Raw genomic sequence first — 26,687 nt, 5'->3', positions numbered from 1 at the left:
TGACGTCGCACCATCTGGCTGACTACAGGCGTTGCGTAGTGCGCGCATCACTGGCATGTCACGTCGCAGTTATCCGGCTGAGTACAGGCGTGGCGTAAGATGTGCATCAAAGGAAACGTCACGTCGCAGCCATCTGGCAGATTACAGGCGTGTTGTAGAGCGTGCATCCTTGGACACGTCATGCAGCAGCCATTGGGCTTACTACACAGGTGTGGCGTATTACGTACATGATTCGACACGTGACGTCGCAGCCATCTGAGTGACTAAAGGCGTGGTATATTGCGGGTACCATTTGACACGTAACGTCGCTACCATCCGGCTGACTACAGGTGTACCTGGTTCGTGGGCCATTCGGCAGGTCACGTCGAAGCCATCTGCCAGACTACAGGCGTGGGATAGTGCGAGTATTAAGCACGAGAAGTCGGAGCCATCTAGCTCACTACAGACGGGGCGTAATGCGTGCACCGTTGGCCACGTAACGTTGATATCATCTGGCTGAATACAGGTGCACCTGGTGCGTGCTTCATTGGACACGTCACGTCGCAGCCATCGTGCTGTCTACAAGCGTTGCGTAGTGGGTGCATCATTGGACATGTCACGTCGAAGCCATCTGGCAGACTACAGACGTGGCGTAGTGCGTGCACCATTGGACACATAACGTCGCTACCATCCGGCTGACTACAGGTGTACCTTGTGTGTGCGTCATTGGACACGTCACGTCGCAGCCATCGGGCTGACTACAGGCGTGCCGTAGGGGTGCATCTTTGCACACGTCATGTCGAAGCCATCTGGCAAACTAGAGGCGTGGTGTAATGCGTGTATTATTAGGCACGAGATGTCTCAGCCATCTGACTCACTATAGATGTGGTGTAGTGCGTGCACCATGGGACACGTAACTTCGCTACTCTCTGGCGGTGCACCTGCTGCGTGCGTCATTGGACATTTCACGTTGCAGCCATCGGGCTGACTACGTGCGTGGCATCATACGCGCATCATTTTACACGTGAGGTCGCACCATCTGGCTGACTACAAGCGTTGCGTAGTGCGTGCATCACCAGCATGTCACGTCGCAGTTATCCGGCTGAGTACAGGCGTGGCATAATCTAAGCATCAAACGATACGCCACGTCGCAACCATCTGGCTGACTGCAGGCGAGTGAGTGTATTATTGAGCACGTGACGTCGCAGCCATATGGCTCACTACAGGCGATGCGTAGTAGGTGCATCACTGTACACGTCATGTCGCAACCATCTGGCTGACTACAAGCGTGGGGTATTGCTTTTATTGTTGAACACGTGACGTCACAGCCATCTGGCTGACTACAGGAGTGTTCTAATGTGTACATCACTGGGCAGGTCACCTCGCAGCCATCTGGCTGGCTATTGGCGTGGAATAGTGCGTGCATCACGGGCATGCCACGTCACAGCCATCGGTCTGACTACAGGCGTGGCGTAGTAGGTGCATCTTTGGACACGTCACGTCACAGCCATCGGGATAACTACAGGCGTGGTGTAGAGAGTGCATCATTGGGCACGTCACGCCGCAGCCATCTGGCTAACTACAGACGTGGGTTAGTGCGTATATTATTGAGCACGTGACGTCGTAGCCATATGGCTGACTATATGCGGTGCGTAGTAGGTGCATCACTGGACACGTCACGTCGCAACCATCTGGCTGACTACAAGCGTGGGGTATTGCTTGTATTATTGAGCACGTGACATCGCAGCCATGGCTGACTACAGGAGTGTCGTAGTGCATGCATCATTGGGCACTTTACGTCGCAACCATCGGGCTGACAACAGATGTGGTGCAGTTCCTGCATGACTTGACACGTCACCTCGCAGTCATCCGGCTGACTACAGGCGTGGCGTATTGCACACATCATTGGACACGTCTCGTCGCAGCCAGCTGGCTGACTACAGACGTGGCATAGTGCGTGCATCACTGGCATGCCACGTCACAGGCATTGGGCTGACTTTAGGCGTGGCGTGTTAGCTGCATCTTCTGACACGTCACGTCACAGACATCGGGCTGACTGCAGGCGTGGGGTCGTGCGTGTATTACTTAGCACGTGAGGTCGCAGCCATCGGCTTCGCCCTACAGGCGTGGCATAATGCGTGCATCAGCGGCATGTCACGTCATAGCCATCGGGCTGACTACAGACGTGGTGTAGAGCGTGCATCATTGGGCACATCACGTCGCAGCCATCTGGCTGACTACAGGCGTGGGGTAGTGCGTGTATTATTAAGCACGTGAATCGCACCATCTGGCTAACTACAGGCGTTGCGTAGTGCGTGCATTACTGGCATGTCACGTCGTAGCCATCAGGCTGACTACAGGCGTCGCGTAGTGTGTGCGTAACTACAACGTCACATCACAGCAAATGGGCTGGCTACAGGCGGGGTGTAGTACATGCATCATCGGGTAAGTCATGTCGCAGCCATCTGGCTGACTACAGGCGTTACACGGTGCGTGCATCACTGGCATGTCACATCGCAGTTATACGGCTGAGTACAGGCGTGGCGTAATATGTGCGTCATTGTACACGTCAAGTCACAACCATCTGGCGGACTGCAGGCGTGTGGTAGCGTGTGATTTATTGAGCACGTGACGTCGCATCCATCTGGCTGACTACAGGCGCGTTGTAGTGCGTGCATCATTGGTCACGTCACGTCGCAGCTTACTACCCAGGTGTGGCGTATTACGTACATCAATGGTGACGTAACATCACAGCTATCTCACTGACTAAAGGCTTGACATAGTACATGCATCACTGGCATGTCACGTCACAGCCATCCAGCTGACTACAGACGTGGTGTAGTGCGTGCATCATTGGGCACGTCAAGTCGCAACCATCTGGCTGACTACAGGCGTTGGGTATTCCGTGTATTTTTCAGCACGTGAAGTCGCACCAGACAGGCCGCCATTGGAATCTGAACTTGGCAACGTTTAACGCTAGAATGTTATCTAGTGAGTCGAGTCTAGCAATGGTATTGGAGAAAATGGAGGGCAGTCGAAGGTATATAATAGGGCTCAGTGAAGTTAGGAGGACCACAGAAGCATATACAGTGCTGAAAAGCGGGCACGTCCTGTGCTACCAGGGCTTAGCGGAGAGACGAGGACTAGAGTCGGATTCCTGATTAATAAAGATATAACTGGTAACATACAGGAATTCTATAGCATTAACGAGAGGGTGGCAGCTGTTGTTGTGAAACTTAATAAGAGGAACAAATTGAAGTTCGTACAGATCTACGCCCCTACATCGAGTCATGATGACCAGGAAGTCTAAAGCTTCTATGAAGAAGTGGAATCGGCGATGGGTAAAGTCAAAACAAAGTACAATATACTAATGGGCGACTTCAATGCCAGGGTAAGCAAGAAGCAGGCTGGAGACAAGTCAGTGGGGAATATTGCATAGGCTCTAGGAAAAGCAGGGGAGAGTTATTAGTAGAGCTTGCAGAACAGTATAATATGCGGATAATGAATACCTTCTTCCGCAAGCGGGATAGCTGGAAATGGACGTGGAGGAGCCCGAATGGCGTGACTAGAAATGAAATAGACTTTATACTCTGCGCTAACTCTGGCATCATACAAGATGTGTACGTGCTCGGCAAGGTGCGCTGCAGGCACCACAGGATGGTAAGAACTCGAATTAACCTGGACTTGAGGAGGGAACGGAAGAAACTGGTACATAAGAAGCCGATTAAGGAGTTAGCGTTAAGAGAGAAAATAGAGGTATACCGGATCAAGCTACAGAACAGATATTCGGCCTTAACTAAGGAAGAGCACCTTAGTGTTGAAGATATGAACGACAACATTATGCGCATCATTACCGAATGTGCAATAGAAGTCGGTGGTAACTCCGCTAGACAGGATGCCAGAAAGCTATCGCAGAAAACGAAAGATCTGATTAAGAAACGCCAATGTATGAAAGCCTTTAACCCTACTGCTAGAATAGATCTGGCAGAACTTTCGAAGTTAATCAACAAGCGTAAAACTGCTAACATAAGGAAGTATAACATGGATAGAATTCAACATGCTCTCAAGAACAAAGGAAGTCTAAAAGCTGTGAAGAAGAAACCAGGAATTGTCAAGAATCAGACGTATGCGTTAAGAGAGAAAGCCCGCAATGTCATTACTAATATAGATGAGATGGTTCAAGTGCCTGAGGAGTTCTATAGAGATTTATACAGTATCAGTGGCATCCACGACGATAGTGGAAGAGAGAAAAGTCTTCGGGAATTTGAAATCCCACAACTAACGCCGGAAGAAGTAAAGAAAGCCTTCGGAGCTATGCATCTGGGAAGGCAGCTGGGGAGGATCAGATAACAGCAGATTTGTTGAAGGATGGCGGGCAGATTGTTCTAGAAAAGCTGGCCACCCTATATACGCAATGCTTCATGACTTCGAGCGTACCGGAATCTTGGAAGAACGCTAACATAATCCTAATCCATAAGAAAGGGGACGCAAAAGACTTGAAAAATTATAGACCGATCAGCTTACTGTCCGTTGCCTACAAAGTATTTACCAAGGTAATTTCATATAGAATGAGGAACACCTTAGGACTTCCGTCAACCAAAAGACCAGGCAGGATTCCGTAAAGGCTACTCAACAATTGACCATATTCACACTATCAATCAGGTGACATAGAAATGTGCGGAATACAACCAACCTTTATATATAGCTTTAATAGATTACAAGAAACTATTTGACTCAGTCGAAACCTCAGCATTCATGCAGGCTTTACGGAATCAGTGTGTAGACGAGCCGTGTGTAAAAATACTGAAAGATATCTATAGCGGCTCCACAGCCACCGTAGTCCTCCATAAAGAAATCAACAAAATCCCAATAAAGAAAGGCGTCGGGCAGGGAGTTGCGATCTCTCCAATGCTATTTACAGCGTGTTTACAGGAGGTGTTCAGAGAATTGGATTGGGAAGAATAGGGAAAAGTGTTAAGGGAGAATACCTTTGTAACTTGCGATTCGGTGATGACATTGCCTTGCTTAGTAACTCAGGGGAACAACTGCAATATATGCTCACTGACCTGTAGAGGCAATGCAGAAGGGTGGGTCTAAAAATTAATCTGAAGAAAACTAAAGTAATGTTTACCACTCTCGGAAGAGTACAACAGTTTACGATAGGTAGCAAGGCACTGGAAGTGGTAAGGGAATACATCCACCTAGGACAGGTAGTGACTGCGGATCCGGATCATGAGACTGAAATAATCACAAAAATAAGAATGGGCTGGGGGTGCGTTTGGCAGGCATTCTTAGATCATGAACAGCAGGTTGCCATTATCCCTCAAGAGAAAAATATATAACAGCTGTGTCTTACCAGTACTCACGTACGGGGCAGCAAACTGGAGGCTTACGAAAAGGGTTTTACTTAAATGGAGGACGACGCTACGGGCTATGGAAAGAAGAATGATAGGTCTAACGTTAAGGGATAAGAAAAGAGCAGATTGGGTGACGGAAGAAACGCGAGTTAATGACATCTTAGTTGAAATCAAGAAAAAGAATTGGGCATGGGCAGGACATGTAATGAGGAGGGAAGATAAGCGGTGGTCATTAAAGGTTGAGGGCTGGATTCCAAGGGAAGGGAAGCGTAGCAGGGAGCGGAAGATAGTTATATGGGCGGATGAGATTAAGAAGTTTGCAGGGGCAGCATGGCCACAATTATTACATGACCAGGGTAGTTGGAGAATTAGGGGAGAGGCCTTTGCCCTGCAGTGGACGTAACCAGGATGATGATGATGATGAAAAAGTCGCAGCTATCTTTGATACAGGCGTGTTCTAGTGCGTGCATCATTGGGTACGTCATGTCGCAGGCATCGGGCGTACTACAGAGGTTTTCCCTATTGCGTGCATCACTGGCATGTCAAGTCACATTCATCTGGCTGACTACAGGCGTTGCGTAGGGCGTGTATCACTGCCACGTCACGTCACAGCCGCTGGGCTAACTGGTGGTCTGGCGTTGGGCAGTCGGAATTGTACATGTCGCGTCGCAGCCATTGGCCTGGCTAGAGGGGTAGTGTAGTGCATGCCTCATTGGATACGTCACGTCGCGGACATCTGCCTGACTAAAGGTGTGGCTTAGTGCGCGCGCCATCCGGCAAGTGACGGCGCAGCCAATGGGGAAAATTTGGCGCAACGTTTTGAGTGTACAAAACAAGCGCGCTTCCTCCCGCGCGTCACTTTCTGCTTGGATTATTCTGTGCTCTCTCAGGTTCGATAGACTCTCGATGCCATGTCACACTTGTTTAATCTGAGCCGCTCTGTAGTCAATGCATGCACAAACGCACACCAAATCAGCTGAAAGAACTTTAATATATGTAAAAAGCATGAATTAGAAGTATTTCACCAAAGGGACTGCAATACATTGGCATCTCCAGACGTAAGTAGCCTTAAGTTTCTCTGGTCAATTGTAAAGAAGCGATAATCATCCGATATGCAATCAATAACGTCCTGCCACTGCACATGCTTTTTCTTGCATGCACATCAATTTGCAGGCCACTTCCCCTCACCCTGCTTTGGCTGGCAGTTTCGGGGACCTCTGCAATGCGTGCATTTCGGAGATACGCCGACGTACATGCAGAGGCGAGAATGGAGCTAATTGAGAAAATGAAATACGTTATGCCAAGAGATGACAGCGACGCTGGCGGTAAGAGTATGTGAACGAGCAGTTGTATGTTTCACTTTTAAATAATGATATGTGCAAGTGTTAAGATTAGACAGCTCAATTTATATTTTTTTTCTAATCTCTGAGAGGAGTACTTTTGTTGAACTCTGTTCGAAGTGTATGTGTGGTGATGAAGATGATGGCTACTCGCAAAAGTTTTTACGCAATAGATCAATGGTCGCATGTCATTCACTCGTCTGAGGGGATTATGATTAGAGATTTTGTTTCAACATCCTAAGCTGAAGTTCTTCCTTCAAACACTTGTGCTACTATATTGTCTGATGCGCTATTATATTTCTTATCCACTCTCTCGCACGTTTTGCTGTCCACAGTAAATAATGAATTCCGGAACCCAGACAACCATGTCAATGGCAGGGTGCTTATAACTACCGCACGTAGTATGGGCGGCAAGCGATTATCATGGTGGTGTCCCCCATGTGACTGCGTGGGCTCCGCTATACTGCTTGCATGTCTAGCAACGCAACAGGTTTCTCGACCCCGTAATACTTAATTATTTCTGAACGAGTTCGTAAATAAATGCATTGTGTTTTGTGCTGAACCGTGTCGTTCAGTAACGTTTCTTCTTTCAGAGGCGAGTGCTTACCATGGCCTGCCAACAGATGGGTGCCCCTTTTTCCAACATATCAAGAAGCAGCTGGAGAATGAAACAGCGCAGCGAATTGTAGCGATTAAGGAAGCTTTCGCAGAGATCGAACCTATGATAAAAAGGTGACGTTCCTGTATTGATGATGCATTTATTCGCTTCATGCTAAAATTCTCAAAACGTTAAAGAGCAGCAGTAATCTTCTTCGGACCCAAAATTATTTAAAAATTGCAATATTGTGCTTGAAACAGATATCCGTATTTTATTGCATGAGGTAGCGGTACAGACTCTACAGTTTGTAGACTATAATCTTAGTGCTTTAATATAGCTCTCTGGGGAGAAATCGGCACTATACTTATGGGTTATGGAACGCAAAACTCTTTAATATGATATATACACACACAGACGCGCCAATACGCACACATTATCTCTCATAAAATATAGCGTCACCATCATATTCCGTCATCCGCATGTGACGACTCCGTGATATCGAACAAAAGTGCTTTTCATCAGTTCATTACGCTATAAAGCTTATTTCGATGCAGAACATTGTGCGTTCTCCGAGTTTGAAAGCATCACACATATTCAGTTACTAAAAGAAAGTAGATGTACACGCGCGTGACAAGTAGAATTTTTGAAGCACACAAATGTCATTCACTATACATCAATGCATTGACGACGCTTTCTAGCAGACAGAACAATCGACGCAAAGACTCTTTGTGAACCAAAGACAGAACATTGTGACCTATTTGTGTCTCCTGCGCCAAGACAAACAATGTGGACGCGTTGTTCATTCAAGTAAACTATAACTTATTTTGTATATCTTCCAAAATAGTTAAAGAAAAACAGCATTTATTTTTGTCATTTCAGCGCTCAGAACTGCAGCAATGTGACCGAAGTGAGGAACGAAATTCTGACAAAGCTGAATGCTTCTTTGACGTGTGAGCCAGAGCCCCCTTGCAATGCTTCCAAGCCGTACCGGGAAATCGATGGTAGCTGTAACAACGTGGAGCACCCTGACTGGGGAAAAACCGACTCCTGCCTGAGGCGTGTGCTCAGCCCTGCTTACGCGGACGGTGAGTACGAAAACGTGGTAGCATGCCAACCGCACTAATCCGGTTACACCTCTTGAAACGGACAGGTCAACATTATGACTAAAATGTCTGCTCCAGCTAGCTGGCACGATAAGCTATTTCTTTGTATGTGACCTTACATGCGATGTCGTAAACGTATGACAATGTTAACAACCATCGCTTCACAAGCGCTAGGTGTGACAATCACTTTTCTTTCCTCGCAATTCAGCAAGTCCTGTTGAGGATTTTGAACCAAAACTTCCTTTTTACCATTGACGATACTGAAAGGCCGTGATACCAAACAACAAATAGCCATAGCTAGAGATGATTATCTTCCCGTGTTATTCCGACACTGCGTCCTAACCCCCTCGAAAAAAAGGGTGGTATTCCGGCCATACTGCGCAGGCAGTCAGGTATAACTGGCGGAGTTCTATCTGTGGGAAATTTTATTGAAGACAAGAGGAAATAACGTAAAGAAAGAGGCTGCCTAATTGTGAGTGCAACAAATATTTATTTGTTTGGTCTCTTATCGCTTGGAGTAAACGCTCACACATGTGCACAAGCAGTCATCGATAGTAGTGATCAGCGCTGCATTGCATGCATATGTGTAATCATTCACAGGAATATCGAAGCCCAGGCGTTCCTGCAATGGCTCTGAACTTCCGAGCGCCCGGCTCATCTCGATGAGTCTTCATGAACAGAAGAATGTGACGCACGAGAATTTGACCCACCTGGCAATGATTTTTGGACAGTTCCTGACCCATGACATCACCTTTGTGCCGTTCGCACCATTGTCGTACATCGAGTTTGAGCTCGGTAAGAGATTACAAATGTTTATTAATTTTGGTTTGTTTTGTGTGTAAAGAAACACTACATATTTATGATACACGCCATAGTGTGACTAAATTTAAGCTCCTATAGTAGGGACAACTTGAGAAGGCAGTGGTATGTGCGCCTCAAAGGCGGATTCACCCGAGCCTCCACCAATGGGCGCTCACTCTAGAGCAACGTCATGAGCCGAACTACCGATGACCCCGCCAACGGAGAGCATGGCAGCCCGCGCTTCGAACTGGCACGAGTCGCGTCAGCGGGATAATTTGTGAAGTCGCGGAGCGAATCGGCTGCCGCGCTTTGGTAACCTGGGCGGGGCCTCTCCTGCCTTCTTAAGATGTACGCGATTATAGGGGTCTTCAACGGGCACCCCGTGCACGGTACACGGGTCTTATTGCAGCTCGCCCTTATAAAAACGCGGCCACCTTGAGAATAGCACCGCATGCCAAAGCCACCCCACCAACACGGTGGGTGACTCGGTAAGGGTGAATGCTCCCGAAAGTATGTTCCACATCCGCCACCATGGTTTGTGTGTGGTGGCGCTGGCTAACACTCCCAGGGTTAGTTCTTGCACTAATACATAAATACCCCAGAAACTGTAGCGGGAAACGGCGCCGCGGTAGCTTAACTTGGACAGCATCGCATGCGTAATGGAAATATGTGGGCTCGTTACCCACCTGCGGCAAGTCCTTTTTTCATCCACTTTCGTTTTCGTTAATTTATCATTTTTTGAAGTCAATTAGTATGTAGAAGTAATTCCCCCTGTGTTGTCCTTGGTGTCTTTGTTTGTTGGCATATGACGTGATTAATACAAATCGGGCCCCTTAGTTAACACCCCTTCTTCTCGTTCATTACATAACGAGGGTCTCGAATAGGGCAACATTTATTTATTTATTTATTTATTTATTTATTCAGTTTATTAACAGGTATACTGGGGTCTTCAATAAGGCCAAGGGGGTGGATTCTTGACAAAAAATATTGGTTTATCACATTTCCACCATATGAAAAGCAACATGACACTCGCATTGAAAAAGAAATGGTGAAGACATTACAATAGCAAGCTATTACAGACACCACACCATGTTTAAACGGCGTACAGAGCATGCTCGAATGCGGTGAGCGTATCTGATAAAAACACACTGCCAAGCAAAGCATTCAACTCATGGATTGCGCGTGGAAAAAAAAATTAATGTTTTAAAATGTTAGTGCGAGACGAATAGGCAAGTAAGTTGCGAGAATAACGGTGACGAGATCCGCGTGCTGCAAACGAATGAATAGACTTTCGCGTGTCAAGGCGCAATGACACTTCACATAGGTTGTAGAAGAATCTTAATGTTGCGATGCCTTCAGGTAGCATGTGTGCGTTTACTCACCAGTTGCCTTCACTTAAAATTGACGCACTCGCGACGCCTGTGACATAAAGGATGTTCCACATCCGCCGCCAAGGTTTGTGAGTGGCGGCTCTGGTAAGTAATCCTAGGGTTTGTTCTAGTAGCAACACATAAATACCCCGAAAAGTGGATGGCAAAACGGCGCCGCAGTAGCTCATTTCCTAGAGCATCACACGCGTAATGCGAAGACGGGGGATCGTTCCCCACCTTCAGCAAGCTGTTTTTTCATCAACTATCATTTTCATTAATTTTTCATTTCTTTATTCATTTAGTAATGGCAATTATTTTTCCTGTGTTGTCCTTGGTGTCCTTGTTTGTTGGCTTCTGTTGACATGAATAAAAATTAACCCCGTTTCTTCTCTTATACATATAAAACGTGGAAGTCCGCATGTCTAGTTTAGCTCACAGTATTCATGGAAGTACATCATGAGGACCGTTTCAGAATAGGTAGTCTTCCTGACATTTAGCTGGTTTGGTTGGTTAGTTTCAAGCGAAACAGTTTTCTTCAATTTTAGAATGCATCTACCGAATAAACCATCTGTTCAGCCTGCGCCTGTACAACACAAAGACAGACGTTTAGGATCAATTGTTAGTAGCACGTAGCAGACAACTGTAAATGTTTTCGATGGTTCTTGTGTGACTTAAGGAATACTTAGTGAATTTATAACCTAGTTGGAGGTCGGTTTCAGTGTTATTTAAATGCCACAAATTTGCTTCCAAAGTAATACCTGTACGTACCTCATGAGGAAGAGCATTAAACGAGTCCTCGGCATCCCCATGACGACCAGCACGGAGAAGTTGATGCAACTCGGGGTCCACAACACCCTGAGCGAAGTCATCGAAGCGCAGAAAACGGCACAGATCGTTCGCCTCTCTACCACCAAGGCCGGCCGCCGAATACTCGAGATGGCGGGTCTGGCAGCCATGGCTGAGGAGTCGTTCGCCGTCCCGCTTTGCCAGAGTGAAAGGGAAACCTTTCGAGTCTCCCCCTTCCCGAGGAATGTTCATCCACAACACAACGAGGCCCGGCGCGCAGCCAGAGCCCGAGCACTCATCAAGACTGCCCTGCAAACCCCAGAGCTCGTGTCCTTTGTCGACGCGGCGCGGTATCCCGGATCAAACTCGTACGTGGCCACGGTGGTTGACCCCCAGGGCAAGATCCTGAATGCGGCGTCTATACAACGCTCGACGGCGTCCGTCGCAGAGCAAGTCGCAGTGGCGCTGGCTCTGTGCCAACCCGGGCGCACGCATATCTTCACGGACTCCAGGTCGGCGGCGATGGCCTTTCTCGCCGGCTCTGTCTCGGCCGAGGCTGCGGCAGTGCTGAGGACCCGCAAGACAGGCACGGCCCGTCATGTCATCACTTGGTTCCCGGCTCACATGGGCCGGAACGTCTTCCCCGGCTCCATCAACCCGAATGAGCTGGCCCACGACCAGGCGCGAGGTCTCATCAACCGCGCCGGTCCGAGGGGCCCGGCTTTGCAGGGGATCGACCGAACCACGGACCCGCTGTTAACTTTCCACGAGATAACTGCTCACTACCAGCTGGGACGCAGGCAGTTTCCGGCTCCTCACCCGAAGCTAGGCAGACCCCAGGCCTCGGTGCTGCGAATGCTGCAGACGGGCTCCTTTCCGTCTCGCTCAAGGCTGAGCCACTACACTCCGGGTGTGGATCCCCGCTGCCCAGACTGCGGCGAGGCACGATCCACTTTGAACCACATGCTGTGGGAATGTTCTGTGTTGCGCCACTCGCCTTTCAACAGGCAAGAATATTGGGATGAAGCCGTCAAGAGCGACAACCTTCAAGTCCAACTTCGGGCTGTCCAAAGGGCCTGCGCCAGGGCTGAAGATCACGGTCTTCCGCCCCCGGCGCGGGTGCGGCCCGCGACTACGACAACGTAGTCCCTTAGGACCAATTAAAGTTTCTTGTCTGTCTGTCTGTCTGTCTGTACGTACCAAATCACGTATAATGAATTACTTGCAGTAAACTACGTTTTTTGATAGATTTTTGATGATTCCATTATTTCTTTTTACGCGAGAAATCTAACTGTGATTCAGCTACGTATTCCAATAACAAGTTGCATGTAACAAGTTGGTTTGCTCACAAGGAAAGTCTAACAAGCGGTGCAGCTTTAAGCGCTTTGGAGAAAATCAGAGTAGAACGCCGATGATGCAGCCATGCAGCTAACTCTCGGATATGCATATTCAAACAGACAAACCCGACGCTCAGTATTTGTTTTCTCGTCTTAGTGGCAAGTCGCGTCGCTTGCACTGTGTCGTGGTTCCACGTTTCTTTTAAGCCTCCTGGTCTTTAGTTTTCACGAGGCAGTAGCGCTGCCACGCGAGAAGGCTCATTTTCAGTGGGTTTATACTCCGCTTTCTTCATTATGATTCCGCCTTTCCCAACTTTCTTTGCGTAATTCAACTTGCGATGTTCGTACGTTGCAGCACTTCGCTTCCCTGCTGTGCGACAATCGAGAAGCTTTTCAATGTAGCGGCCGATGTCCTACAAGAATGCAAGGAAAGATGACTGATTAAAACTTTGCAAGGCAATATGCTAGTAAATCTAACGTATGAATAGCTGCAGAAGACGCAGGCAAACGGCCAGGCGTCAGCTTTTTCTACTTGTTGCTTTTGTGCAATTTTAATAAATGTTGGGAGGAAAGCTACGCAAAAATATTCAGCTGCTTCTTGCTCAGACTTTTTATGGGGCAATAACTGGTCTATGTAATCATATAAATTTCTCAATGAAGTAATCGTAACCGCAATTTCTTACATTTTTTAGCGCAGACAATTCTCTTTTTCTAAATGGGTTCACTGTTTACTTCGGTCCTGTTGTAGAAGCCAACACAACTTGGAGCTTTTCCTTTGCAGGTGTCTGTGCCTTAAAACGAACAATGATGTTTTACCGTCTGACATAATGAGTGATTGCTGAGTTTTGGCACTGTTAATATTTCCTCTGCCAAAGAAAGTGAAGCAGATATTTTGGAAACCTGAGGCCTTTTATTGTCCTTCGTCCAGATGATCCCTAGAATGCCTGTACTTCAGCCCCTATAAGCGTTCCCTAGCAAATAGTGCCGAATTCTCGGCGTACGCTTAATAGGTTTTTTCTTTGCGCACGTCTCTTAAATTGTTCACCATGTAACCATGTTTCTTCGAAGCTTATAGTGGTGCTTTCAAAACCAAGTTCAAGAGTAGAGATTCTATCATTATTCCTTGAAATTTCTCAAAAGTAAGTCAGGAGGCAGATCTTTCCCGGTTCTACGTCAGACGGGTGCAACGCGTGCTTTTACTAACAACTAAACAGGACGCATTTCGTCATATTTCACGGAGGGGTGATATGCTTCAGTGGCTTCATTACTGCCTTAACAGACTTAACAAAGCAAAATTTTGGCAATGTTCTAATGGGACGACCGCGAATTACCACGATGTGATCCCTCGATAGACGATTGCTAAAGGCATCGCTTCTGCAAGTCAGCGCATTGAATTTAATAGGTTGTCATGCGCTTTCCTCCAACGTGTTCATGAAGCATATCGAAGCGACTTAGTGACTGGCGCATAACATGTTATGGGCAGCAGACAAGGCATCCGAGTGGCGATGCGGAGAACTCATCAAACGGCGATAGTATAGCAGAAGCGATATAGACAACCCAGTTAAAACTGTCCGCAGTCCGTCAGCAGCGGTTCTCAACGGCAATTTCAGCAAAGTTGAGATCTAAGCGTGAAGTCCTAAATCTCAGTCGCCTTCAGCCCGTAGTGCGTAAAATTTTTCTGATTGGGGGATGAGATTTGGCACCCAAAGCCAAGATGACTAGCGGAGAGCTCCGGAATAGTTATGATCATTTAGGCTTCAGGATAGACAGTTGCATGGTCTAGTTAGTGTGACATTTTTGGCAAATAAGAGCGCTAAATTGGTACCGACATGCAACATAGAATGTGACAGAAAGTACACTCACCTTTGGTCTATCAACGCGTGCGTACGTCAAGTCTATGAGTGTTTTCGCATGCAGCGCAGGTCAGATGCCCTATAATGTGAAACAATTTCGTACTGCCTTTATTCCAGTCTCCTTATACCCAACCTACGTTACCGCTGCGTTGTTTGAAAAGCCCACTTAAACGCTCTCCTCGTTTTTAGGACGTCACTTTTTGTTTGTTGTCAAAACGAACAGCATTGCTTACCTTGACAATATTTTCTAATCTAGTGCACTAATAACGGCCGAGGAGCCCAAATAACTGCAGAGGCTTTCGGTCCGTTCGAGCCAGCAGAGTCAATGTAGATACCCGGGTGAGAAGAGCGCTGTCGGCGTTTCTGATAGGTCCGGTTCCCCTTACTTACCTTGTGGTGACCGGTCGAAAATCGCGGTGGCATGCAACGGGTAGTTAAGTGCCGCTTAAACTGATCAACAGCGGAGTAAAGTTGGCAGCGTGACGTCGTATACATGCTAAGAGGACTCGACAATGTTATATTGCCACGCCAAAAGAATTGTATTATACTCGAAAAAATTCACTATTGGTGGCAGCTCTGAGTAGCCTGCAACAGAGCCATTTTCTATTCCCTTTGGTCTCCGGTGCCTGCGAAGAAAAAATTCAGTATTCTTTGACAAGTTATTCTATATTTAGTGCGTACACGACACTTTGATGTGGCGAATTTTTGCGTCTTCCAGACGTCGCGTTACAGACATGCGAAATGAGCACCGCCTGACGAATTGTGACCAATGGTGGAGGGCTAGTGGCGACAATTGCGTAGAAAAGTTAATTTTATTTTTCGTGCATATTCAGTACGTACCCGTCATTTAGATGGAGGGAGTCCCCGCGTAATAGACAAGCGGAGTGTGCATGCGGCGCAAATTTTTTACCAGTTGCGAAGGGCTAATGGCTAAATTGGATGGAAACAAAATGGTATAGCTTTAAATCACGGCACCCCAAAACGCGGCCGCGAATATAGCCTATCATGTGGTGCTCAACAGCAAGACTCGATGAGCGGTAATTTCAAAAATGCGAGCTTCATGCCAGTGAATACACTATGTATGTATGTATGTATGTATGTATGTATGTATGTATGTATGTATGTATGTATGTATGTATGTATGTATGTATGTATGTATGTATGTATGTATGTCTTTTGTATATGTAAAGACATGTCTTGTATTTGTGTGAGAGGGACGGCGAAGCATTCTACTTGCGAAGCAATCACCACATGGTTGAAGTTGAAGGAGAAAGAAAACAATATGCAGAATCGACCCCCGAAAACGTATAATCTAAAGACGCTTAACATACGAACTGTTGCGAAAGCAGCGCTAAATAACACTAGGAAAGAGATACATGATAAATAATGGGCGCCCGTCATGTATGCTATTTATCCATGTCCCTCTCTTTTTTAGCGCAGGTTTTTCAAGCGTTCGGCAATGAACCAACTCGCCCACACCAAAGTACTTCTTTCAATACAAATATCATCTTTGCATACCGCACTTTGAATATCGTATATAACGCCCTTTCGCCTCCACCAAGTCATTTTATAAGCTTTCTTCGTGTTTTTTTTTTTTTCTTTTCGCCACTACCTCCTCCTGTTCGGTGCACTCAAAGGCCCAGGACCATTTAATCTTTGTGAAGAGGGCTCTGACCCGGAGTGTATTCCTATTGATGTTCCTGACAACGACACGTTTTATAGAAACTACAGTGTTACAAAACTACCGATTCTTCGTTCATTATATTGCCATAAGTGTGAAAATGGTAAGTCAAGCACCTTTCTTTCGAAGAACACATCACACTGTATACTGTTTGTTTCTAGTGTTTTGATCGTGGCGCTTTTCTATGCGTATCACGCTGCTGCAATTTTAATGCAGCCTCTAACAATAAGACAATATATTGTATGCTAACGCATAACATAATGTAATCACGTACTTCCGGACCTACACATGATCCTCTCATAGTAATATACCAATGGTATTAAACGTATTACTTATGCAGCTTTTCTTTCTTCATTTTTTGAGACAGCATCCTTACGAAAACTCTATAGAAATAATTTTGTATAAAGTTTGTATAGTCCACAGAACCCGATCTCTTCACTTAATTTCCATCAACCAATCAAGAGCCGCTACTGTCCTTAGTAAAAGTAAAAAGAAAACAAATAACAAGATCGTGCTGCAAGTGAGGCAATTGCTTTATACGGTTATGATTTTTATTATTAATTTAAATAATTATGTTTTTATTATTATTTTTACTTTTGTAAGGCATATCTTTTTTTTTTATTTTAGGCACCTGCAGTTAGTCAATAGTCAGTAACGTATGAAAAAATTGTCATTTTATTGCCACCGTCGAAACGAGTTATGTACGAGCGTGTACTGCAGCAGGACTTCCGTACGAACACTCCCTGCCATCTAGCGGAGCCACCACGAAGCCTGGGCGTCACCTACAAAATGCACCCTGAGAAGCGCCTCATACAGCAACCGCGTTTTTACCTCGCACTTCTTTCTGGACAAGCAGCGCACTCTAGTGGCGCTGCCGAAGAGTCGGTGCGTATGTGTAGGCTCAATTGTACCGCAAGTCCTGAGGGAGTTTCTTTTTGGTAAAGGTTGACAGCATTCTTAAAGAAAAACTAAACGGCCTTGTGAAACTTGTTTTTAGGTTTGTAGTTGACCATCTCATTTTCTGGCAGCCTTCTTCTCGAGTAGTAGTAGCAACTTTACCAAACATATTCTAGGTGTTTTCAAAGGAAACGATGGGGGGTTTGGACTTTAGGTGCGAGGTTCCTCTGAACAACTGGTTGCGCTTTTTTGATATAAATATCAGACAACTGCGAGATCACGTTTGTTGAGCATACTAACCGCGAATTGTTAAACCCGTTCTGGTAAAGATAGCGATTGTTTCATCCGCTATTAGGGCCGCGTTCACAAAATCTTCTTCACACATGGTGGAGAATAGCGGAGGAATACCGTTAAATAAGTTACTTTCACGAGGATTCCCGAGGTTTGTCATTTCGTCAATTTGCAAGAAATTGTTGCAAAAAGTAAAAATTAAGCGGGACCAGAAAATACCAGAATGGAAAAGAAAAACGAAACGAGCAGCAGTTATCCCGTCGTGATATGGTGTCGATGTAGTTCTGTCAGCCCTTGGAAGATTGGACGTATTCGCGGGATGGCGGACCAACGCCTTAGTGGGACATCAAACAAATACAAATGGTCATGCGCCGCGAAACATCCAAAGAAATGCAAATTAGTCAATTGCTCTGTTAGGGTCCTCTATCGAATACCCTTATCATGCGGCTGCAGTTATATTGGGCAAACGGGGCGTTTCATGAACCAAAGACTAGTGGAACAGAAAAATTACCTAGATAAAGAACACTGCGGTATAAAGGTTATAAACATGGATAAGGTGCCTCAGAAAGGCTGGCCAACGTTTCGATAGGAGGACCTATCTTCGTCAAAGGCGGCCTCGTCATCCTCGGCATGTTAGATTGAAATGGTTAGTGCAGTGACGTCACGTGCGGTTGTGGTTGGTGGCGGCTAGTTGTAAAGGGAGAGACTTCAAAGAGAACGAGCGCTGTCGCCTGACGGTCTGTGAGCGTGGTTCCCAAGACGAGGAGGCAAGAGCGGGAGAGTGGAGAGGCGGGGAGAAAAGAAAAGAAAGGATAGGTAAGCGAAAGAAGGGGGAGGGGCATCCTGAGGAAAAAAAGAAGAAAGAACACGAAAAGAAAAAGAGGGGCATGTGAAGGTGTTGGGGAAGCAAGAGGTTAGGGAGCATTCAGGGGTGTCGTTGGCGCCATGTTTTTGTGACTTTAGAAGAGCTGGTCGGGCGGTCAATCCGCTAGTAATAAAAAGGACCCAAAAGGGCATCATTTGAAAGACAAAATCAAGAAAGGGGCTGACAGATGGAATAGCACACTGTGGTATAAAGTTTGTAAACAGGGATAATGTGCCTCAGAAAGGCTGGCCTCACTCTTTCAGTTGAAAGAGTGACTTTAGTAGCGTAGCAACACTGCATCAAGAAATTTTGAAGCTGTTATGATGGCGACAAGGAGTCTGGGGTGAACTGCACGAGGTAAGTGGAAGGCAGCAGCGTGGTCTTTCAAGGGACGTTAGCCCCAGTAGCTCAACGTAGGTGTCGTTAAGGCGGTATACAGAAATGGCGATCCCCTGTGTGGCTGACACGCCGAGAAAGGTATACTGACGTCTGGGACTTTGGGATGTGTTGGTGAGGGTGTTTCACACATATATATATATATATATATATATATATATATATATATATATATATATATATATATATATATATATATATGTATATATATATAATAAAAACAGCAAGAAAGGAGAGGGAACCCAAATAACAAAGAAGAGGGTAACGCGTGCAGAAGCAGGCGGGGGCAGGTGCACTTGGGAGAAGGAGGTCGTACAGTTGCTATACGCGTAAAAACATGAAAGAGTATAACCAATTGAGTAATAGGCAGGAACAAGATTTTCGAAATGGAGGCATAGGTAAGGTTAAAAATTAATGTTAGCTGGCGGCATAATGTGTTTTATGCCTAGGTTGATGATATGAGAATTTCAGATTTAAGTTACCGCTTTTAGAGATTCGAAGTTGCCACGTGCGAAATATTTGCCGTCGGGTGTAGGCAACTCAACTTGTGCATGAGGTGTGATTCAGTATATTTCCTCTCGCGAAAGGAAATATACGGGGTAATTTGGAGACAGGTGTGTCAGTCAACCATGAGGGGCTTTAAACGATCAGGAGTTCGCGCTTTTGATGCTATGTCAACCCTAATCTTGTCTGATTTTATCGGCTGGCTAACGTTGGGATGTGACTAAAGTCTCTGACGCTGTGTTTGATAAAAATATCGCTTTTTCTATACATGCGTTTGGTATTTCTGATCAATAAATTTATTTGGCAGTTGGCGCTCGTCTTGTCCTCTTCCAATCCTTCATTCTTTGTCCGTTTTTGTCGGTTTTTTCCACACTTCAGTACTTCACGCCGCCGATATTTTAGATCACAGATGTAAACCATCTCGCCTACATCAGCAATCTTAATCGCTTCACACGTATAGGGACAAAGACGCTCTTTCCAGCACAAGCGCTGTAGAATTGTCGATCAAACGACAGTGTTCAACAAGTTCTTCCACAAAATATCGTTTGAATCCACAGTACCATGCTTTTCAGGAGAGAGTTGACAGGCAAAAACAAAAGCAATTCGGATTGATTCTATAATACGACCCTGCTGACACTGTCGCATCGCACGAAATATTCCGTGGACAAATTGCGTTGCAGGAGTCCAGAGATATGATCATTAATGAACACGATCAGCAGCAAAGTTTCTACAGGCATATGATTCATTCGACTACCGCCTTACTACGACGACCACTCAGTCCCAGTCAGCGTGGTCCAGCTCACACAACTAAAGACGGGAGAATAACAGGCATACCATTCACTATGAACGTCAGAACGCATTTGCGTGCGTGTATCAGTAATCTTACTGGGCATGAACGTCGTTCTGCGTTAGCGTCGCACTGTGGTTAGCGATCTTGATGTCGCCTCCAAGATCTGCATCCATTTCTGGACGATGCAGCTTATTTGAAAAAATAATGTAGTTTAGTCACTTTGTGAACCTGTTGGGAGCTCGGTTAAGCACAGGCAAGGAATACACGTTTTGACAGCCTGAGAACGGAGAACCCACTGCATTTATTCAAAAGTAAAGGCAGGTTTGCCGAGTGGCTGTGGTGGCGCCCCAGTCGGGGAGCCGCTTCTATTCCAACAAAGACCTGGCACAATGACCCCCACGTTGAGGCACGGCGACGTAACGGGCTTACCAATAAGCGGGGACAGTGTAGTGGGCGGACGGTCGCTACAGCGCCCCCCCCCCCCCCTACCACTACAATGTCGGCAGCTTACATGCGAATGGCAGAAGGATTTAAGAGTTAATGTTCAAGATTGGCTGGTTCCATGGAGACGCGCAACACTGTCTCTTCTTTGCCACCAACGTCAATCTCCAAGGGATTCTCTGAACGCCAAACCACAAGAAGTTCATAGGAAAGAGTCAGTAGTGGCTTGATTATGTCTATTTCTGGACACTAAACACAGGCTGCCCGAGGGCGATACGCGGGGGGATTTAGGTCTAAACTGCTCGAGCCAGGAATGCAGCCTAAGTGCTGCGCAACCGATGCTGGAGTGCCTTACTGGGAACCGAGAAACTGTTCTGGAATGCGGATTCTTGACTCACAGAGCATCTTGGCTTCGCTAACTCCTAGGTCATCCTTAATTGCTGTTCGCTGCCCCGGTAGTACTAAGGTTAGCCTTTCCACGCAGTTCTCTGTGGGTTGTAAGCCACGTTGTAATGAAGGCGCGTGCCTAACAGTCTCACGAGGCCAGAAAAAAGCCGAGTTTTGGAATTGCCGCCTCGGTCATTAGTTATGCACAAACGGCAACCATACCGCAACGCCCACGTAGGAAATAATGCTGCCGCCATTATTTCCGCCGTGCTGCTTTATAGAGACGTCGCCTCAGGCCACCTTGAGTACCGGTCGACACACGTGAGGAGGTACTTGAAAGCTTCGCAGGGGAGAAGAGGCCCCACCAAGTCTCAGTGTACGTTATCGAGACGGCTCTGTGGTGGTCGAAATGGCTGCACCACTGAACACATTTGCTGGGTCACTTTTATGGCTTAAGAGGCTTGGCAGCTTCTTGTCCAGCTTCGAACATCTTTTTTTATCTCTGGCTAGACAATGCGGTCTGTGATAAGCCCCTGTGTCGCTCTTATATGGGGTGATTTAGCATTTAGTGTATTGCAGTGAAGCGAGTGAGAATTTTCACGTCTACGCAGTGTAAGCAGCGCGTTAATATAAAAACTGTCAACCTCACTTGGCCACGCTTCTAATCTTCATTATCTCAGGGTCCACCTGAGAGTATGCAGTGTGCTCCAGTGAAGCGAAGAGAATATCAGCGCGTACCGAGTGTAAGCAACATGTTATAGAAAATGGAATCTCCACTTGGCCAGGGTTGCAATCTTGATTATTATCTCAGATGCGCACATGAGGCCTCCGTCAGGCTCCTCGAAGGTGTCGGACTTCAATTTTGTTCCTGCGCTCCAGCGGCGGTCAACTTACCTACGCTGCTCTCTTTTCGGAATCAGCCCAGATTTTTACATAAGGTAACTTGTTTATTTATTTCAAATAACTTGACGGGTTTTGCATGCAGAAACCATGATGCATTTATGAGGAACGCCATCAGGTGGTGAAAACGTCCCCCAATGGCACAGTAGTTGTACTATCGTCTTTCTGTGGTTAAGGTTCTCTGTTTGACTAAGACACCTGGAAAATATTATTTATTTGAAAAAGTACAGTTGCGCCGTGCGGACGAAGCAATCAATGCGATAGGAACATGTTGTAATACTACATAAAGTGTAAGGATTGTAGCTGTGGTGGCAGTAGGAATTGCAGTAAACATTAGTAATCACACCTGGTGTTGCCTGTGCTGGCACATGAACAGAGAGAACTCGATGACCGCGAACAGCTTCGGCTGGAACTACATGGTCTTGTCGGTCTAGTCACCTTCTGCCATCCTCGTTTTCCCTTTATTGCAATATGCTCATGGCGGGCATAATGTGCCCGTCCGGATCGCGCTATTGCGCTGCAGGATATTATTGCGATGGCGAGTTTGTGACCACCCAAGGCGAATATCCACCATCGTTGTCGGCTTTGCCATGTGACTCTGCATATATTTAAGCATATGCATGCTGCATGTTTTTACAATCCGTATATGAACGACAAACTAGTCAGCCTTGAAGTTGCTCGAACCAGGACTTACTTTCTCCACTACAGCATTTATCAGAATATTCCTAATCGCTGTACGTAAAGAAAAGTCATGAAACATGACGTTCACAGCGGACTGCCTTTATTTTAAGTTTTCTCGCGCGAGTAACTTCTTTTTCTTCTCATACTGGGATCTCAAGATATGCTTGTGATGATGTTTAAAATTACTGGTATTTCTTTTCGGGTATACAGTTAAATAAATACAGAAGAGAGTCAGGCAAAAAATGGCTTTCTAAATAATGTATGGTGTTTCGCGCTTAAAAAGCCACTAATTATCTTCTGAAACCAGTCCTTGAGAACCTCTCTACAAAATGTAATTATTTCAAGACAGTTAACCATACTGCAGATAAATGATGCGCTATCTGGATTAAAAGGGTAAATTGCGATTTCGATCGATAAACCTAAATCAAGTTTGAAAACTTGCAGTATCTACCTGTTCCCATTTTTTTCTTACCTAAACAGTACATAGAGTGCAGGGTAATCATGTAACATACAAAGGACTAGTGATAAAGAATCAAAAAGCAAGGCTTCTCGGGCTACTTTAATCACGTTTGCTGATCTAAGTTCTGCTGATCCTGAATGGCTTAGTTCAATACGTCAGCCCAGTAATGTTTCATCTTGCATGATACGTCATTCAATATTCAAAGTATCTCAAGGTGAGACCGAACGAGAACATCGCGCCCTGTCATCAAAGTGTTAACATAGTGGTTGCGAAGTACAGTGACTTTCGGAGGTTCCAAATTCACCAGTGCATCTATACGATGGAGTAATTCTGAGTATCTACATTGATTAGCAATTGAGAAGGCACTTCACACAAAAAATTTTGTTCGAATGATGGTCCAGCCTGAATTGTCCACCGAACGAAAGGTCAAACTTGCTGGCTAAAGGAGGGCCAAGGCAAATAAGTTGCTAAATTCTGCTAACAACACTGATCGATACTACTAAAATAGATGACAAAGAATCCGTACAGGTAAAATGAGAGTAATGACAATGTAGTACAAATTACTTCTCCGTACTGCTCATACCCGCAGTATCATGCCTGTCCTAGACGCGCATGTGACAACAAAATCCCTATCTTAGACGCATGCGCCTCCGCACATCTAGGTACGATCCCCACGCAATAAGGTTAAAAAACATGCTGCTCAAGCTACATGAGCAGGTTCATTCGCCAGGTGCAAGCCTAGTGCCGATGGTAGTGGAGCCAAATGCAGGTTCTGTCTAGTATGGAAGCCTCAGGCCATGTTTTATCAATCTTAGCAGCAATGTGTACCTTCTGAAGCACACACACAGGCCTGACATTGGACTCCTTCCTGACTCTGTACAGTAAGTTGCTGTAAAGGAAATAAATAACTCAAGGAACACTTTAGGATACAGAACGCTTTGCATAGTGGGTTGAACACATTTGTGCAGAGGCAAGATGCCACATACACTGTTGCACCAAATTTTACTCAGAAATGAAATACTCGTAAATGATAACACAGCAGACCTAAATTGTGAGTTCTTACACAGTACTGACTACCTACAGTTAAGTTTTGTAAGGCTTTAGGGAAAATAAATAGCAGTAGAAGTAAACTGTGAGCACCGGTGCTGAGAACAGGCCAATAATAGTGGGAGCTTACTAAGGATCACGGATCCCGGATCAAGGAGCTTTAAAATGTGTGTTTATAAGAGTCAAACCAGCTATTTTACCACGACATGATTCCTGGTTTGACCCCCACACAAAGCGCTTTCAGTACCACGGAGAGTACAACAGATTGGCCTAAAATGATTTTAATGAAGAAGTACCGTCATCCGGCTAGCACTAAGAAACATGAAGGTTGTCCAACCGTCTATGCAAAGGCAATAACAAAATGAGGTTCAATAAAGTCGGTTGAAAGCCAGATTTGCAATTAGAGATGAGGGAAACCACAAGCAATTATTGATAAACAACAGTCGTGACTGCGCACCCAGACGGAGCACCTACTACACAAAATACGTTTCAGCTTATTTAGAACAAATCGCCCGCATCAGCACCATCATCATTTTACACCACTAGGCGATTTCATTTTACATTGTATGAATCAAGTAAGCGTTACAGTAACCATTTTGTTTTGCTCTGAAGCGCGAACGCTACAAGCTGTACAGCCTCGCACACGTGTCCGTGTGCCCGCGCACGGAAAGCTCTAACCCATGCGAGAACAAAATTACACAAAATAAGGAACCGACTCACTTCTGTTGTTTCATGTTACATTAACTATAAAGACTGTAAACAAGCAAAACCCTCGTATACAAAACGAAGATGACGAAAACCGGCACGACAGAAGAGCCACACCATCAATATCTGTCGCTGTTAACCTCTAAAACGTTTAAACACTTTTGACGAGAAACTAAGAGTGAAGTATTTCACTTACTCGAACATGTGTTACCCAACCGTAGTACTTACCAAGACGAATAGAAAACAACGGAGGCGGCGAAGGCAGATCCCGCCTTTCGGGTAGTTAGCCATCGGCAAAAACGCACAATACCACCGATATCACTAAACAATGCGAAACACACGACAAACAGCTTCAGCACCGATGAATGAAGCCAATCAATATCCAATAAATGTGAACAGTAGCTGAATAAGGCACACAACTAGCATAACTTACCTGCATAGATTAAACCACGCCCAAGACAATGGAATGCCAGCGGCCGAGTTCTTTTTTTTTTTTCAGGTTTCCTGCATTTCAGGGTTTTCTGCACGGAACGAGATGCCGGAGAAGTTTACAGCCGGTCCTGTCGACTATAGTAACGCTGAAGTGATCGCACCGCGGTGGCTAGCACTGTCAAACCATGGGGAAACCTATGCGATCACTTAGCTATTCAACACCCTGCGATAACTGTGACTCCGCCGTTTCAATCACGCTATTAGAACCTCTAGCACGAGCTTTGAAGAACGGGTTCCAGGCGTCGTGTGCGCGGCCTCGGTTTAGAACGATAACGTTTCCTTGATTGCGGAAGTTCTGCTGTAAAACTATTCAGCACTGAGGCCAGCTTATTGTATTAGTTCTTACGATGTCGCTTTGTCCGTGGCGTCTTTTGTTCGCTAATGACGACAGTCACCGTGCTTTCTCAGGCAGTCAACGGTAATTTTTATGCAGGCAAACAAAAAATTTCTTGAGTTTGACTATCTGAATGCATTTACCGAAATAATGTCTCGTGGCACCAGTTGGTATATTGCCTATAGCATATATACTTGTATATCTAACGCGCTTGGGTTATATATAGAGCAAATTCTATCTTCAGACCTATCGCAGATTGAGACGTCTACAGGTGTTTGTCGCCGTTTCAAGACGTTTTTACAAGGTTCTGCTTCTGGCGGGTTACTTCAGTGGGTGTAGTGCTTTGCTGGAGCGCTTGCCGACGCTGTGTCAGCGTGATGTGAGTGCGGCGGGACTTCGCCGCACAAACGCCGCATCAGCAGACAGCATTCTACGTACCCTACCACAACTACTCCGTGTGGGAGCACAGTTGCAGTAGCCAGCAAGGTCTGCATGGTCTCCATTGGATGTGGTGCAAATTGTTCCTGCAAGAAAGCTGTCGACACTGAGGACTTAGAATACAGCTTCTTCTCTGTTCCAGTCTCTACGATTGGAGCAAGAACAGGCGCAGACATCATTCTGCACCTGGTGTTGAAATTCTGAGTCAAAGTGAAACCGCACACTTAATGAGAGTAATGTACCCCACTAAAGCTATTACAAAGGCATTAAGAAAGTAAATGTATTACAAATAACAAAATCAGTATTTTGAGAAAGTGGTACTTTGGCATTTGTAATGTTGTTAACCGGTACTTTAGAAAAACGCAAAACGTCGGCGGTAGACAGGATCGAACCTACGACCCAGCGCTCAAAACCAGCGTGCCTTATTCATTGGGCTAAACCTGCGCGAGTGTCTCAACGCGCTCGCTTGCCCGCGAGGAGTTTATAGCTAGAATGACCACTCGGTGTCGTTAAATTGTACATTAATAATTTCGCATTCACAAGTCGCAAACAGTACTTAGGTCCGCTTGTATTCTATTTTTTTTTTTAGTACGGTTCTTCTCTTGCTTGGAGGGCCTTCACATAGTTACTTATCCCTGTAGGGAGCCCATGTTTTAGCGGGAGCAATTTTGCGACGAAGTGGTGTTTTAAACGAAAATTGCGCTATGTGATCCGCTAAGCCGCTTTCCATCTCAATTGTCTCCTGGCAGGTTATCGAGACCAAGTGAACTCGCGCACTTCCTATATAGACCTCTCCCATGTCTACGGCATTAAATGGGATATACAAGCGTCGGTTCGAACTTTCAACCAAGGTA

General features: G+C 45.9%; 1 protein-coding gene across 2 annotated transcripts in view; it reads left to right on the top strand.

Annotated features, from left to right (window-relative positions):
* The first annotated feature begins 7,256 nt into the window (after window positions 1-7,256).
* The window catches only part of LOC126534337 (salivary peroxidase/catechol oxidase-like), a 55,043-nt gene continuing 35,612 nt past the window's right edge, over window positions 7,257-26,687 (top strand). For both annotated transcript variants that reach the window (XM_055072814.2, XM_055072813.2), the window contains exons 1-5: window positions 7,257-7,408; window positions 8,154-8,359; window positions 8,978-9,172; window positions 16,162-16,308; window positions 26,583-26,684. In XM_055072814.2, coding sequence (XP_054928789.1) covers window positions 7,398-7,408; window positions 8,154-8,359; window positions 8,978-9,172; window positions 16,162-16,308; window positions 26,583-26,684 — 661 coding nt within the window. In that variant the 5' untranslated portion in view covers window positions 7,257-7,397. The remainder of the gene's footprint in view (window positions 7,409-8,153; window positions 8,360-8,977; window positions 9,173-16,161; window positions 16,309-26,582; window positions 26,685-26,687) is intronic.

This window comes from Dermacentor andersoni, chromosome 7 (genome assembly GCF_023375885.2).
Source record: "Dermacentor andersoni chromosome 7, qqDerAnde1_hic_scaffold, whole genome shotgun sequence".
NCBI lineage: Eukaryota > Metazoa > Arthropoda > Arachnida > Ixodida > Ixodidae > Dermacentor > Dermacentor andersoni.
This window is presented reverse-complemented; position numbering and strand designations above follow the sequence as displayed.